The sequence below is a fragment of the Struthio camelus genome, chromosome 6, assembly GCF_040807025.1.
Source record: "Struthio camelus isolate bStrCam1 chromosome 6, bStrCam1.hap1, whole genome shotgun sequence".
Classification (NCBI taxonomy): Eukaryota; Metazoa; Chordata; class Aves; order Struthioniformes; family Struthionidae; genus Struthio; species Struthio camelus.
In genome coordinates, this window is record NC_090947.1 from 23,607,263 (window position 1) to 23,624,108 (window position 16,846).

Sequence of the window (16,846 nt, forward strand, 5' to 3'; positions counted from 1 at the left end):
TGGGAAAGCGGTTACAGATCATTAACAAATTTAAGCAATACGAAAGGAAGAGTTATGTATCATGATATGTGTAGTAACCAAAAAGCGAACAAATTCAAAGAAAATAAATCTTTGTAACTGACACCTCACTGGTATAGACAGTTTTAAACTCTATTGAACGTAAACCAGTTTTTTTTTTTTTTTTTTAATAGGCATGATGAAGTATGAAGAACGGTAAAATGCAAATAACAGGATCCTTCAGTTCTCCATCTTCCCCTTGCCTTCTAAACAGGCCTGATTAATAGTGGAGGCTCATTTTAATTCTAGATCAAAATTTATTTACATAAAACCATGAAGAGTCTTTAGCAATGCTCTTAAGAAACATAAGCAATAGACAATAACAAAAAAGTCAAACACAGGATTTTTTTTTTCTAACTGGTTAAGCAAGTTTCTAACAAGACACGGAGTACCATACCTTTCGGTGTATACATTCCTTGCTGCATGGAACCTCCAGGTTCAAAAACAGGAGCTTTAAAATCAGCAACTGCTGACAACACTGATTCAAAGCTTAAGCTTCCTGGAATAATACCACTTTTAGGATTTGGGTTTTCTGGAATGTAATGTTTGTGTTAAGGAAAATGAAGTTAACTGCAGAACACAGCATTTCACTTCTGTCTGACATTTTCACTTATGTATTTCAGAAACGACATTTCGGCAATGCTCTGTTTTAACCACAAGAGGTCTGCATCCCCCAGCTGCACTGGAGCATCAACTACTACTGAAGTGAACCAAAGCCTCCTAGACAGGACATTAAACTCTAAAAACAAGCCAATTACTACATGCTTCCTCAAGAGGTAAGTATTAAATGAGAAATCAAAACCACTACCTGTGGCGTATATATTTGTGTTTGCCTCCATTTACTATCACGTCAGCTTTTTAAATAACAACAAAAATATTTTGCATTTATGGTTAAGTGCAGAAAAAGTAAGTAGATGGCTGAGGATCCATACATGTACTAAATAATTCTCAGTCTTGGACTGACTATTTCTCATTTTTTGAGACTGATACTTAATCAGCCCACTGACAATTAAGCAATCACTTACCATACAGCAGAGGTTTTCTTACAAGTGGTAAAAGAGGTCGTCTTATATAAAGTGACAAGCAATCACTTATTTTGACTTCCAAGCATTAGGCATATAACTTTATTTTGTTTTAAATAGTAAATTAGTAGCAGAGGGGGAAAAAAAAACCTCTCAAACTTCCTCACAAATCACAAGGCTCTTAAAGGGTTAAAGGGTACAGGAATGAAATAAAGGAAGAGAAATAGGTCATCAAATCCTACAAAGCAGAAAAACAGGTGAATTCAGACAGACAGGTAGTCTTTGTTTTAAGCATTCAATAAAACATGAAGAAAACCATCTGTTCTGAGCTACAAGCCCTAAAACCTTATACTGAGAAAAAGCTCGGGGAAAATTGGGTCTAATAGCACAAGAACAATTCAAGAATATGAATTTAAAATACTGAGAATACAGCAAACAGGACAGGTGAAAAGAACGTAAATGGAAACAAGTTTTGAAAATATAAACAAGCAAAGACAAAAGATAAACCTCATAAACAACATCCTAAACAAATGAGTGTCTCATACTGTGTCTCATACTAATAATTTTTATTGCATATGGGTAACTGTCTTCTCCTCCTTTTAAACCTTTATAAATTGCTAGTATTTTTCCCAAATGCCTGTCACTAGATTGGAAACTCTTTCAGACAATCACCACAAGCTGTTTAATTTGCCTACAGAGCCTAGTACTTTGATACCAGTAAAACTTGGGTATTTGTATGGAACGGTTTAGGGACATGAATCATAGCACTGTACAGAAAGATTTCCTAAAGTTTGCTACTCTTCCGGTAAGATACTTTTCGACTAAAATGGATACATTTCACTCTCATTTCAAAACTGCTTTCAGCATTGCTATTATTTGCATTTTCAGCTTTTGATACCAAAAGCAAAAGCCAATATAGCAGAAGTGGCTTCTTTTTATACTGACATAAAATAAACAATAACCAAAGGCTCAAACCCAGATAAAGGTGGCACTTGGCTAGATTTTCTACAATCCTACTGCAAAACAGACTTTCCACCTCAGACCTGAAGTGCATTTTGCAGTATTTAAAAAAGAATAAAAATTTAAAAAAAGTTCTTTCTTCTGTATCGATAAAAAAAAAATATTACAAAGCACTGCACATTTTGTAAGGAAGAACTAAGTAGGAGAAATGCTTTTGCCGATTATCAGTATATACCAACATGATGTCTAAGCTCCAAAAACCCACCACTATCCAGGTACCTGTCGTTTTCGTTCATGTACGCTAGTTAATATATTCCAAGGATATGAGATCCAACAATGAACTGTGAGTCCTATCATTCATACAGAGTTGGGCTACCATCTCTGCTCTGAGGATCTCGTCGTCTGTCATTCCTAGAACAATAAAAATAAAATAACACGATTAAAAAAAAAAAATCCACACTCATCATACAATTTGCCCTTAAAGCAAGTTAATACTAGTGTCTGCATTAAATTTAATTATATTAGGCCATAAAAAGCACAGCAATAAAAAGGGCAAAAGTTATGAAAGACAAGCTCAGTCATAAAGAGATGCATAAACTAAAAACTGCTTGTCTTCCTGAAAAAGGATACTGAATCCTAATGTGGCATTTGGTGATCACATACACAGTTCAGTCACTTACTTCCATTAAAGCCATTTTTCTCCATTTGTATGTATTCTATCCATTTCAAATTCATAAGGGATTAAAAATTCAGTGAAGATGAAACCAAGCGTTAGATGCTTTAAGTTACTAATTTTACCTATTCAGCTTTATGATAGCTACTAAAAATTTGGAAACGTGAAAATAAATTAAAAGCCATATTACTTAGATACAAATATCCCTAAAGCTGTGATTCTTACCTAAATGCAAGCGAAGACTTAACAAAAGGACTAAAAACGTTAAGGCTCCTTCCAACATGGATCTTTCATGCTCTGAATCAAGAACTGTATTCTGATGCTGTGATGCCATTGTTAATAGATCTACCACCTTAAATCTGCGTAACAGAGAGGAAAGTCAGAAACACCATTCTTCTTATAACAGTAATGGTAAATGCACTGATAAACTCAGGATACCATGCAGATCAGCCCTAACGTTATACAAAATAAAGTGCATATAATGCAGTAATATGCAAACATATATAGAAAATTCTTTTATTTTTAAAGCTGTATTTTTGTTTTTATTATTTCCACTACCTGTGGAATGTGCCGTAGTCATATTTACTCCACCTGTAAACACCTGGCATTTCTGAACATATAAAAACTAATACCAATTAACCTACTTTCATACCCTGATATATACCGGGACAGATTCATTCCATCTGGGAAAGCAAGCATTCCTTTTGTGATTCTCACTACTGCAGCTCTGTTTGTCCACTTCTTCATGCTCACATAGCCTGAATTCTTGCATATGAGAATGTACACTACTTTAAAAGCTGAAAATGCTCAGAAAACAGACATCTGAAGTATTAACTAAATCAAAAGCTAATCCTGAATGAAATGACAAATGTGAGATACCCCAGGGCTCTACAGCCAAGCTAAGTATTAGCTTTAGCTAGGCAGAATTGTAGCACTGAAAATGTCTATCTTATAAGCACCTTGTCTCTCCCATAGTGTAAGTTAGTCAATGGCTGGCAAAATATTGAACAAGAGCATTCATCTTTTAATCTTACCTTTCAAAAACTGATGAAATAAAATAATCTGGGTCAAGCCTAGAGGCACAGACCTGTGGAAAGAGAATAAATTCATTTTATTCACTAGGATTTCTTTTTTTTAAATAAACTTTGGCTTGGGTTCTCAGAAAACATAACTTACTTGTAGCAGGTAAATGTCAGGATCAATCATGGAATTACAAAAATGAGACTGCACGTAAGTCATTGCCTGTCCTTTAATTTGTAGGCCATTCCTCACCCACATGTTGCTGTGAATTTCAGAAAGGCTTGCCTGTCCAGTTTAAAAAAAAAAAAAAGTTTGCAGACTTATCAGAGACATTAAGCTGTTCAGGTCAGTGTTAACAGATCATCAGTATATCACTCTGTATCACTCTTTATGTATATGTATACACATATATACAGACATACACATATATTCTCCTCAGTCTCTAAAATAGGAGTGCAGGATGCAAGCCAATTCTCAAAATACAACCAGATACTTCAAAAAAAATCACCTGGTACCAATAAGTGGCATTTCTTGAGGCAGAAATGTATCTGCATATAAGACATAATATAAAAAAGATGATGCCGAATGATCTAATAACAAAACTTTGTGACTTTTTTTTGAGAAAGTCTTTCAGACAACGAAAGCGATCAAAGCCAATGAAGTGCTCCACCTTTTTTTTTTTTTTTTTTTTTTTAAATCTTGAAAAGTATTCCAAACATGAAGTCATCAGTGGCTAAAATAATGGCTTCTTTTGACCTTTTTTCAGCTTAGAAATAAGTCAGGTATTAAAGCAATGATTATAAATACCATTCACTGTCATTTATATGCAAATAAGTACAAACTTAAAAATAAAAAACACTGCAGGGTGCATCCACTCTTGAAATCATTCTCAATTTAAGATTTCAAGTTTTCAGATTGATATTTAGTCTCTGTTTGCACTCCAATAATAGCAATTCCCTGAACGAAACCCCTGTATTCAAATTTAGCTATCCTGTTTGAAAGTGCTATGATGAATATTATTATACTTCTCAGAGTTACATTCTTAACTAATGTCACATATTTAATTCTGAGAATAAGAAAAAATTAAGTTTATTCTATTTATTATAATATATTGCTTATTTTTATATTCTACAATTAAAAACATATCCCCCATGGTGACCTACTCTGAAATATATTTAAATGACTGCTGATAAAGAGAAGAGCATGAGACAGTAATATTTTTTGTTGTACATCTGTGTATCTGCGTCAAAGAAGCTTGCCCATACCTGAATTTGAAGTGGGTGGATCATTAGTTTCATCAGCATCTCCTGATCTGGCAAGATAGTATCCAGATCTAGTTCTTGGCATTTGACAGCCTAAGGAAGAAAAAAAAAAAAAAAAAGAAAAAGGAAACATAAGTTTTATTGAACAATCACACTCAACAGGCAATTTCTATCTTCTGCGCAACTATAAGCGTCTCCTTACCTTACTTAAAAACATAGCAAAGTAACGATGCAGTGGCAAATGAAAAGTAACTTGGTTCGGAGCTGGCTGAAAGTAAAATGTAGATATTTTAATAACACATATAAAAAACCAAACCTATGAATGCCTTTGTCACCAAGAGCAGTAGCTTGCACATCCTCATTTGATGGACTTACTTTCCACTAACCTAATATTGCTTAATTCCTCCCCACCAATGCTTCATAAACTTCCCTCATTCAGACTGCTACAGTTAATCTCTTACTGAGCGCCTAGTAGTTAATGACACTCAAACTGGATCCAGACAGTATCCTTTGCTAAGGCACCAAAGCTGCCTCCCCACTACTATATCACTACTATTCTGCCTTGTCATTGCTTCCGCTTTTCACTCAGCTAGATGAAAGTACGGCAATGGCACTGCTTTTAAGACTCTCACAGCAAATCTAAACTGTTGGACTACAGAGATATAGGATTGTAGGAAATAACATTGTGAATATTAGTTACAAACTTTGTAATGTCAGCAAAGCAATCCTTTCTTTTTAAATCAGTACACAGTATGATATTTTAATTTAGTGAGGAAAAAAAACAGTATATCACCTTTGAATTTTAACCAGACTTTCACAACGCTTTACTTAAATTCATTAAGGATACATACCTCATCTACAAAGTTGATAGCATCAAACCAGTCCTGAAGCGCTTCAAGGCAGTATCTGACAACATTTCGTGTGTATTCTTGTGTCTCCTGCAGTTAAAAACCAAAACAAAACCAAAACAAACCCAGCTGTATTACACAGGCCAAAACAGTTTTAAGTAAGTGCCATTGTTGCTCTGTTATGAATAAATATGGTTATTTCTACAGTACTGTGTATTTTATGCCTTCATAATATGGAAACGAATAGGTATTAGTATGGTTCCATCGTTACCCTAAAAGCTGATCATTTCAATGGTGAGAATAAAGCCCCCTCAGTTCCATTTTAGCATTTACTTTAATTAATCCATTTATTTTAACCAGAAAATTAGAAATCAAAGCAGAAAAGATGTCCTTCCAAGCAACTGAAAAGGAGTGGCTTATACCCTATTAAGTTTTTATCTACTGAAAGGTTACTTTAGAGTTTAACTCAATGCACGTGAAATACAATGGTAACACAGTAGTAAATAAATCTTAACAACCCTTATCATAATTATGCTAGGTATAATAATTTCTTAATACTAAAATATATTTCATGTATTTCAAGGCTAGGGATGTTTGTCCCCCTCCAGGAGCGCAGCAGTAGCGCACACAAATGGAAAGTGGGAGGTGGGAGAGACCAAACTGCTCTGGGATCAGCGGCACTTACCAAGTTGGGTTTCTTAGGGACTTGCCCTTGAATCTTCCCTCCCCCCTAAACACAACAGCTCCAGACCTCTCTCAAACTCGTAGGATGTCTATGGCACACTTCTCACGCGAAAGACAACTAGCCAGCAGTTGAGCTAGCCAGAAGCTGTGCAAGTGCTGACTGGCTCGGTCAGGCACCTTTTCTCATTGGATATCCAACAGCCGCGTTCCCATCCGGCTGCTCCACCATCGCAACCTGCGCTGGCCAAACTCTGCCGGCTTTCCTTCTAATTTGGGACAGGAGCTGGAACCTCTTCACATCCGCTTATTTTCGTAACAAATTACTATAAACTCATAATAAAAGTTTTTCTCATGTGTTAAGTATTCCTATAAGCTGGAAGAGTCCAATTTTACTGTAATTTATTATAGTTTACTGTCTAGTAAACAGTAACAACTTTTTGCTGGAGTTAGGAGAGAGACAGAGGTCATAACCCACGCTATGACATTTCACCTCGTGCTGTTAGTAAACCAGAACAAACGTGCAATTACTACATTCCCCTTTATAATGAACTGTCTATTTGCAATCAATCAGTATTTGCACAATCAATACTATAACCACGTCAGGAAGGACTTATTTTTCTCCTTTCTCACAGAACAAAGGCAGAACAGCTCACACACGTTGATCAAGTACTTTCTCATCAGATGAGAACTGTATCTGTATACACAGTCTGTGCACATCCCAACCTTCTAGTCTCGATTCCAGAGAGGATAATTAAGTAGGAGCATAAACTCTATATTCATCATCCTCAGAACAGTAACTGATCATAATATCATATATTTGGTAGGCAAAGACAGCAAGAAACAGGTCTCAAGACAAAACAGCCTGACCTTTCAGATTTAAGAACTCTGAGTAAGTTACCATACATCTGTAGGCTTCCACTGACCAACTTGGCAAAAGTCAACTCTTCAGAAACTCTTCTCAGCTTGATTTAAATCTTCCTGAGCGCAAATCTGAAGTTAAACTACTAACCAGTACCCTACACCTTTATAAATATCCTTTAAGAATAACCTTTAAGAAATGCATCACCATTCAAATAATTTTATTTTCAATAAAATAAAATAATGCTTATACAGTATACCTTACCTAAAACAGTCAGAGAAAAAAAAACATAAGAAAAAACTAATCCATAATTTGAACCATTTTTGAACATTCTTGTGCCTACACAAGTGAACATTAAAGGATTTCTTCTTGCTTGTTCTTGAAAACATGAAAAATGACAGATAAATATTACTTACCCTAACTTTGCAGTGTGACAGAAGACCCCACATTGGCTGGGCACAGGCTTCCAGCTCAGCAGCAAAGGCAGCATAGTATGTCTGCGATTCAAACTCCACATGCTCATTTAATTCTCGTTTATTTAAATTCATACCTTCAAAGATTTAAGCAGAGTTATACAACCAAATATTTATACTAAGGCTACCTGAAATGTAGTGTATATATATATATATGTATATATATATATGTATACACATAGATCTATCCAAAAAACCCAAAAACACAGAGGGTGTGATTAAATGCATCTTATCCAGCTGCAGCATAGCAGATGAAATACAGGGACAAGCATCAGAATTTGAACAGATCAGAAAAGAATGATAATTCGGCTAGTAATCGCAATCCACTTTTTTCAGGTGACGTTAACACGGACTACAGCCCTTTTACTTTGAACCTCAGTTAGTGAGAACTTTTGGACAGAAAACATCTTACTAGGTGTTTTCTCTTGCTAGGCAGACATTTTCCAGTATTGAGAAGTTCGTAGTAAGTTTTTTTAAAAAAAAAAAGTTTCCTCACAGCAACACTTAGAATAAATTCATCACATTAATTTAAATTTAGATTGAATTTAGAGCTTTGCCAATAAAACAGCTCTAGCACAAGTTATGATCTGTGTTATCAGTATAACTTGAGAATTTTGGCACCATGAAATCTCATGCAACTATTATGCAATTGCTCTTCACCTGGTCTACACAAGACAAAGATCCATTAGATCATTTTCAAATTTGTTTTCTAGAATATACCGGTCCCTTCCGGGAATCTGTGCTTATGAGAATACTAATGAAATAAATATTGTATACAGTGGTGAAACACTTTCGCTACTGTGAACATTAAGCTGTCTCAAGATCCTTGTATTAGTACTAACTATAAAAGTCACATACCTTGAAAGAACGATACAAAATTCATCCATGTTACCAAAAGACCATGATCTTCCAAAAATTTCTTTGCCACGCTTTGGTGTGAGAGTATATTTATAAAATCACTAACCAGGGGCCAGTAAGTATTATTCTTCAGTAGTGCTTCCCCACAATTCACCACAACATGTAAACTATTTTCTTCATCTGGATTGAAGAAAAAGAAAGTAATGCAATTTTTCCCTTGTTCTAATTGTTAAATAAAGTTCTAAGATCATGCAAAAACAAAGAATTAGGGTGCATCATAACCTTGTGACAACAGACACAAGAAACTGCGGGAAAGGTTATTTACTTGGTGGCACCCTGGTTTGTTTCCTCATGTTGTAGTCACCAAGGCAGATCCCGCTCTAGCAGAAGACACGCACACTTTGAACAAGATCACAGTCTGGGAAGAGCAGCGCCCTTTGAGCTGCGGCTACCCCCCCAAAGTTCCAACAGAGGGACGCAGAGGGTTCACTCCGTCTTCCGGAGCCTAGGACAGGAGAAGCTTCCCAAATGGAGAAGGGAAGAAATCGTAGTGGGGGGGAAAAGGCCTCTCCCCCTGATTCACAAAAGGACATCCTCGATACCTGTTAAAAAAAGGTCTTAATTTGATTTTTATGTGAACGACCCCTAGGAAAAAGGGCAGGGAAACAGGACTGGTCCTGGATTGGTATCTGTGGGAAATAACTTCCAGCACCCATCTCTCAGCTGCTGTTCTGACTCAAATCAACAGGAAGAAATAAAACTATGGATCTGATGATCAGCCTTGGGGATGGCTCTTTTCCAGTTTAAATGCACAAAGGAGCCTTGCAGTTACCCTTTTTGCAGGTGAAAGCATCATGACAAAAAACAAACAGCATTGCATGGCCAGAGCAAAAAGACACTGGTATTAAGAGATTCCAAACTGTGGCACAAGCGTACCTGGAGTGCATCTACCTGGGTATGTAAGCAAGCAGCTTTTTTTCTCCCCTTTAACTGCTTAAGAAAATACTTTTTTCTTTTTCCTTCGAGTTTATTTGTGTTGGTTGATTGGTACAAAGAAAAAGTACTGTCTTGTCTGTTATTTCAACAGAGCTTTTTGAATGTGAAGTTGCATAACATTTTGATCTGGACAAGTTTTACTTCTCAAGAACAAGGCACACTCAGAAAACTGAATCAGACCTCATCCTGAAAACATGCTGCCTGAGTCTCACACAACTGTAAATAGAAACTTTCTTGTTACAATAAGGTAATACAGAACTCAAACTCTTCAGCCGACTCCTATCTATTCGACTGGAGCGCTAGAAGCCGCAGGAAGCCGAGAGCGCTCTGCACAGCCTCTCCAGCATCTCTGCTGCAACTGATCTAATACTCTTAAACCACTCACCTGGTATCTGGTGCCTCTGGGAAGAAAGAAAACTAGGGCTGGTGTTGCCTGGTTCCCACGTGCTCACACAGCCTATGCAAGAACTGGATAAAACCTCCACTGGCTCTGCCTGAACCCATGAAAGTATTTAGCAAAGAACCAACAACTACATGTCGCTGATTCCCTGCCCCAGTACAGATCATAAACATCCGGCATTTTTTTTTTTTTTTAAACTTGGCAGTGGCAACTCATCTTCAGAGATCTCTACAAGTGAGGGTTATGTAAGGTCAGTCAAAGGAAGAAAGTGTTGGGTTTTTTTGTTTTTGCTTTTTTTTTTTTTTTTTTAAAAAGAATGAGCCATCATCAAAACATTTCTCCTGGGGGTACAAATACTTCTCTCATGAGAAGTTCAGCAGGAGGAAAGTGCTGATAGAGAAGAAAAAAATCCCTAAGATCCAGGGGGACATAAATCTTTCTAGGGATCCATTTTTATTATCTGCACCCATATTTCTCCTCATCCTTTCACACTACACGTGAGAGAAAGATAAGGTGAACTAGTAACACTTTTGAGTTGATGTCAACACAGTTCCTAGGTCAACTCTTTGTTACAGAAACAGAATTTGTCCATATTCATTTAGCTTCCACATATACCCTTCATGAACTGTATACTTTTAACAGATATCAGCTGTCCAAAAGACAATTAACATTTGTTAGCAACGCAAACCAGGTGCGTCTTAGTAGATGTAATTCCTGCTACACGTTCTGGTTGCTTCTCTCCAGCACATTTTATCCAGCCATCCACTGGCTGGATTAACAAATTTTGTCTCCTTCAGCTACTAAATGAGCTACCTGTTTGCACTAGCAGCACAAACAGAATTCTTTTTCAAAATTTATCTCACCGGCATAAACTTCTAACAGACGTGAGTTCTCACTACTACTTCCAGTACCGTAAGAGGTGCCTTGAACTAAAGAAAACACAAGAGGCAAATCTGCAGAATGGCAGAAGAAGGCAACGAGAAAAAAAGGATTTTATTGAAATTTTTCTATGTCAATTTACATTATGCCTAAACCCATATATACAAAGCAACAAGGAAGAAATGTGAAAAATGCTAAGAAGCACCACATAGATTCCAGGACAAGACATATCACTAGTGCTAGGGAAAGGAAACAGGTAACTTCATGCCATGGTATCGCTGCTCTAGGGATAAACGGTCTCTTGCAAACCTATCACAGATCTGTTGAAGCTATTTAACTTACTACTTCCAGCTTAAAAATTAAATTACCATAAAGTTTCTTCAGAGAATGCCTAGTCATAGCCTTTTTCTATTTGGCTGCAAATTCTGGTCCATTACAGAGTCTTACCATCATGTTAGCACCATCCTCTCTTTACCAGCTAGTAAAGTTCTGTAGATGCTTTAAAATAATTTTAAATGAAATTCCACCCATATGGCGTTAGTTTAGCAAAAGTAACTTAACATACAAACTATTAAGGAAAAAAGATGCAACAGTGCACTGGATCAAGCCAGAACACAACATTTTTCTTTGACTCCTTTAAAGCAATCTATGCAGCACAACAAAAAATTTCTTCATGTTGAAGCGTGGCGGAACGAGCACATACTTTGTAGCTAGGGGGCTGAGCATCTTCCATTTCACTACAGTTACTCTATATTAGGCTATAGATACAGTGGGGTCATAGAAGAAGCATACTTCAGAGCAGAAAAATTTCAGTTCCATGAAGAAGTTGACAGTACTTATTTAGCAGCTGTCAAGCTATCCAGAAAGAGCATCTTCAAACTCAAACTAGGATAAAGAGGGCTGAGAGGTCTGCAGTTTAAGAATATGAAAGCATCAAAAACAAAAGTCAGCAAAATCTGTTGTGCCACCAACTTCAGTAAGCACAGGTAAAACAAGGAGGGCAGAAACAAGACTGCCCACTTCACTAGGAGTTACACAGTGTAAACTACTTTAAATTCAAATCACCACTCTGTCATCCAAGAGCTTGACCAAATGATTACATTTACAAAGGAATAAATCAGTCTTCCTTAATTAAATTAAGTTTTATTAAAGCAATTACAAGTGAGACAAATTAAAATAATGACGAAATACTTTGAAAATATTGTTTGAATTAATACAAATCTCAATTTACATATATAAGTTCTTATTCAGATGAGCTTCACAAATAGCATATACACACTTTACCCAACAAAGAGAGCGTCTGCGCAACAATACTAAGTACTCTTAACTATATAAAATATTACTACAAAAGAAAAAACCCTATAAACCACAGGAGAAAACATCAGTCTGACTCTTGAGAATTATCTTTTACATTTCCAGAAAATGATGAGCCTCAGCCTCTACCATATATTGCTATAACCTGTGCACTTCTGGGAAAAAAAAGACTAAATTTAACAAAGAGAGATTAACCGTTTATGTATTAACCTCAGAAACAAACAAAGAAAAAAAAAAAAAAAAAATCAACTTACCTTGCAATTCGCTTTTAATAAGGCAACTTTCCATCATATATAATAGAACAGTGACCATAATATCCAGCAGCTGACATTCTTCTGTTACTTGGCGTGCAAGCTCTTCGTTGCTGAACAACTGAACACTGATATGCACAATTCTATTAGACATAGTATCTGATTCATGGCTTTTCTTCAGTGTTTTCATAATAAAAGCATAATGCTGAACAAAAGTTTTGGTAAAAGCAATCTGCAAATTAAAAAGAAATTTTAATATTAAAACAAGCGCCACAAAAAATTGTAGTTTTCTTTCATGATTAAGTATTCCTTTACAAAAGTACAATCAGTATATCCTAGAAATATCAGTTGCCAGGACAAATCAAAATTGATAGTCTAACTACCCCATGTCCAGTTTCTAGAAGCAGTCCATATCCAACGACCCTTCTATAGAGGGAATTAACTCATTCCTCAAATTTTATTTCCTTATCTCAAAATCCAGTCTTCTCATTCTAAACATTTCCCAGTAGAACAACCAGAAACATTAAAACAAAGAACATAACGTCACAGCATACTTGTGAATGTAGCAAAGTTCTAGTACTACTTTATCCTAAATATACTGAATCCTAAAACAATACAATGTCCCAAAACAACACACTATCACTGGCGGCTGATAAAGCTGATGTAACTTCATCACTTGCAATCATCCACCCACTGAGTCAGTTTTTTATTCAGCTGGCTAGGATGACATGTCAACACTGAATTTCATCTGCTATCATAGCAACCCATTCCCGTTTAACAGGGGCTTTCCTCAGAGTATTTTAGTGCTTTCTCCTAAATAAATCTGAACTTTGTTTTTCCATCATGCAACTGTGTTTTTTTGGTATTGTTTTGTTTTTAAACCAGATCAGTAATTAAATATATCAAAGCATATCAGTCTTGGTACAATTTCTTGGGCCGCACCATTTTAGCCTTAAATTGCAATGTAAGCCAACCTTCTGCACTGCGTATAAACACGCGTGCATATACGTCAGCTTTCAATTTCTTTCCCATTTAGTACTTTAAGTTCTGAATTATCACCATCTGGACTTGCTTGGCTTAATAAGAACAGATAATACAAGCTGTTGTAGTGATGAAAGAATTTTCAGCTCAATGTCCAAAATCCACTCTCTAGTCCTTCGGCAAGTATCAGACTTCAAGTACAAAAATAGAAATTTTAAAACTACCTTTAAAGGCATACATGTTTTCACTGGGCTGTATACAAATCACTACTTCATTTTACCAAACACCTCAGACTCTGCATTCCCATATTTTTATTATGGCACTACTATGTTGTTTTTATTTAGAAAATATTCCCTAAAGTATCATGATGCCATAATGCTGTGGTTGGGCACAAATATGACTTGTTCCAGCAAATATCCTCAAAAATATTAAGCAAGTTGTCCATGTGCAAAAATAGATCGGGGAGGGGAGGGGAAGCGGTGAAGAAGGGTCACTGTAGGAAACAGTACAATATTGTTTAAGTTACCCTGCTATGGCTAATCCAAGATGATAGAAACCTGTATGATAATTAAAAAAAATCTTCTGTGTACAGCACCTAGCATAACGGTAACTATTTTCAGCTATGGCCTCTTTGGTAAGACTGTATGCACAATATACTGCTTAACTTTGAGTTATTATAATATTATTCTGGCATTTCAAGCCAGAACAGCCTATCATATAATTTCATCTTAATTAAACCTTGATACAACAGCAATCATCGGCAATGACATGTAGAATAAACACCAAAACATTTACACTATTAGTGTTAAGCTTCAGAAACAAATGATGTATTTGATATTTTAAGAAATTAGTACATTAATGCTACTAGTATTATTTTAAAACATATGCCAGTACTACACTCCAGTAACACTAAAATACAGCATGCAGTTTGACAAAATAATTTCTCAGTTTTCATCTTCCAGAACATTATCTCTTCACATCATATTACGTTTAAACAACATTGTTAGCTTCTACAATTTAGGTACTGTTTTATTTATTTTACAAAGCACTCTGATCAAAGTTGATTGTGAAAACATGGTCTCTCCCCAAAGACAATTTCTGAAATTTTTTCCCTTAAATCTGCACAAATCAAATCTTTTTGTGTCTCACTCATGTATCACAATGAATTTCTGAAAGTAACATAGATTTACTGTCAACATACAGCAGTGACAGAGGTTCTGTAAATATAATTAAACAAAGAAAAGGCATACAGGTTTACCCATTCAGAAACATTCATTCATAAGGTAAATACAACCCTCTCCAATTTTGAGGAGAGGAAATGAAACTCAATTCCAGAAAAAGAGGAAATGAAACTCAATTCCAGAAATGTAAGTGCTGAAATACTGTGCTAAACTACAGCTAATATATAAGAAAATATTGAATGGAGCAAGAATACAGATACGATACAACATGTCTTTCCAAATACTTGCTCAGCCTCCAGTCATTTACAAAAAGTGGCTTCCAGAAAGATCTTTTCCATGACCTTTTCCAAAGATCTTTTCCATTTCCATGACCTTCACGGACTTATTGTCTAAGATCCTGTGTGATTGCTAAATTTCTATCCTACTACAAAACAAAGTCACTTCTTTCATCTGGCCTTTCCTCTCGGTGGCCACTTAACAATCTCAGAACCTGCAGGAGCCTGACACCAACTCCATGTTTGAGTTAGAGAGGAATTTGCCTCTCTCGTGTTTGTGTTTTCAGTGCAAGGAAAAAGATAGTTGCATTGTTGGAAGTATGCAAAAAAGGAGAATAGGGCATTACTCAGTCCTTCACAGATAGTTAACAAAATATAGCCCTGGAGGAAAGAACAAGATGACACCAAAAGTCAGCCAGATAAGGGAGTACCAAAATAAGCCCAAAGAGGAGAACAAAAACTGGTTGATCAACCAAAGAGAACTACTTGAACTACAGGTAAACTATCCTAATTAGCACAGTAAAAAACCCACCCACGAGCAGGAAAGCCCCCTACCCACCAAAGCCCCTTGTCCGTAGAGCACCCATTTCTGCGCAGATGCGAATTAAGCAAGTATCTCCACTTTATGTTTTTTAGCTCACTGCACACCAGGTTAAAAAGAGCCCTTCTTTTGGGACAAGAGTATCAGGTGAAAGTTGTACTAAAATAAAGTATCCAAAAGAAAAACTGTTCTACAGAATTTGTAGTAGAACAGCATATCCAGGGGTTAGTGAAGTCCTATTGCTCTAATCATTGTCTCAGCCTTCACTACGGGAGGTCACTGAAGATACACAGCACTTCTGATAATTATGTTTGTTGATTCATTATCTCTATGAGATGCTTTTGCATTTCTCTGTTAAGTTCCATTTTTCCAGATCATAGCATGTCTCTGCTCTTGAATGATTTATATCTTTCCACCAGTTTTCTAGTTACAGCCAATCTCCCTTCTTCGCCTTCTCCTTGGTCACATGGAAGCTCTACTTCTCCAGTCTTTTGTTCTTTTTCTTGCAGGAAACTCGTCCGCAACAAAATATCTAATTTCTTGGAGGCTCCAGTAAGTTTCTCTGCTTTCTTTGTCTTCACTTGTATGTCTTCGAAGCTTTTGGTATGACAGAGTGCTTGAAGGGCTGCCTCAGGCACAGACCCTGGAAGGCAAAGACAGTACTGTTTGTTGTCACGTCTCTTTCACATGCAGAGATGGAGGGGGGCGCTGAGCTAACTCTTTCAGTGGTTTTGCCCAGCTTTCTTAATGTCTCTTCCCAATGCCAGGAGAGTTTTTTTCCCATTTTCACAGAAATCTGTGCAACAGAGTGCTGGTGGCTCACTGACTCCATCCACCAGGGCACGGTAGATTGAGGGTCTGCTGCACTATGTTTATGCTAGAGGCCAGAGATTTCAGCAATCTCAAAGCACTGCACAGTCAGCCAGCTCTGTGCCCAACTGTCTGGTTAGGTCACTCACCTCATCAGAAAACTAACCTAGCAAAGAGATTCTGCCAGTTTAGTGAGTACAATCAGCTCATCAAGAATCAGACAAGCTGGCACACCAGCAGTGGAAGGAAAAAGTGAAAAGATAGTATGTGCAGTGTCAATAGGGTGGGATAAAGCAGCAGAAAGATCACATGGAATACACATCTCTACAGGCATTCCTACTGATCAGTGTGACTAAACAGCATAAAGGCTTCATAAAGGCTCAGTGGCAGCTTGAACAATAAAACATTTCTCCTATTTATCCCAAACTGTACCTCCTCTCTCTGCACTTGCAAAAGGCAGAGGCACTCCTTGTAAGTTCGCCACGTTCCTTGTAGACACGTT

The 16,846-nt window shown here is 36.6% G+C and overlaps 1 protein-coding gene across 8 annotated transcripts in view; it reads right to left on the minus strand.

The window, feature by feature from the left end:
• The window catches only part of UBR3 (ubiquitin protein ligase E3 component n-recognin 3), a 119,991-nt gene that overhangs the window by 72,815 nt on the left and 30,330 nt on the right, over nucleotides 1–16,846 (minus strand). For 5 of the 8 annotated variants that reach the window (XM_068948648.1, XM_068948646.1, XM_068948645.1 and 2 more), the window contains 11 exons: nucleotides 12,560–12,788; nucleotides 8,717–8,896; nucleotides 7,802–7,935; nucleotides 5,846–5,932; nucleotides 5,197–5,262; nucleotides 4,998–5,087; nucleotides 3,889–4,017; nucleotides 3,747–3,799; nucleotides 2,938–3,071; nucleotides 2,363–2,450; nucleotides 455–594 (listed from right to left, as the gene is read on the minus strand). In XM_068948648.1, coding sequence (XP_068804749.1) covers nucleotides 455–594; nucleotides 2,363–2,450; nucleotides 2,938–3,071; nucleotides 3,747–3,799; nucleotides 3,889–4,017; nucleotides 4,998–5,087; nucleotides 5,197–5,262; nucleotides 5,846–5,932; nucleotides 7,802–7,935; nucleotides 8,717–8,896; nucleotides 12,560–12,788 — 1,330 coding nt within the window. Of the gene's footprint in view, nucleotides 1–454; nucleotides 597–2,362; nucleotides 2,451–2,937; nucleotides 3,072–3,746; nucleotides 3,800–3,888; nucleotides 4,018–4,997; nucleotides 5,088–5,196; nucleotides 5,263–5,845; nucleotides 5,933–7,801; nucleotides 7,936–8,716; nucleotides 8,897–12,559; nucleotides 12,789–16,846 lie in introns of all 8 variants that reach the window. The other 3 variants (XM_068948643.1, XM_068948647.1, XM_068948644.1) reach the window with 1 other exon arrangement.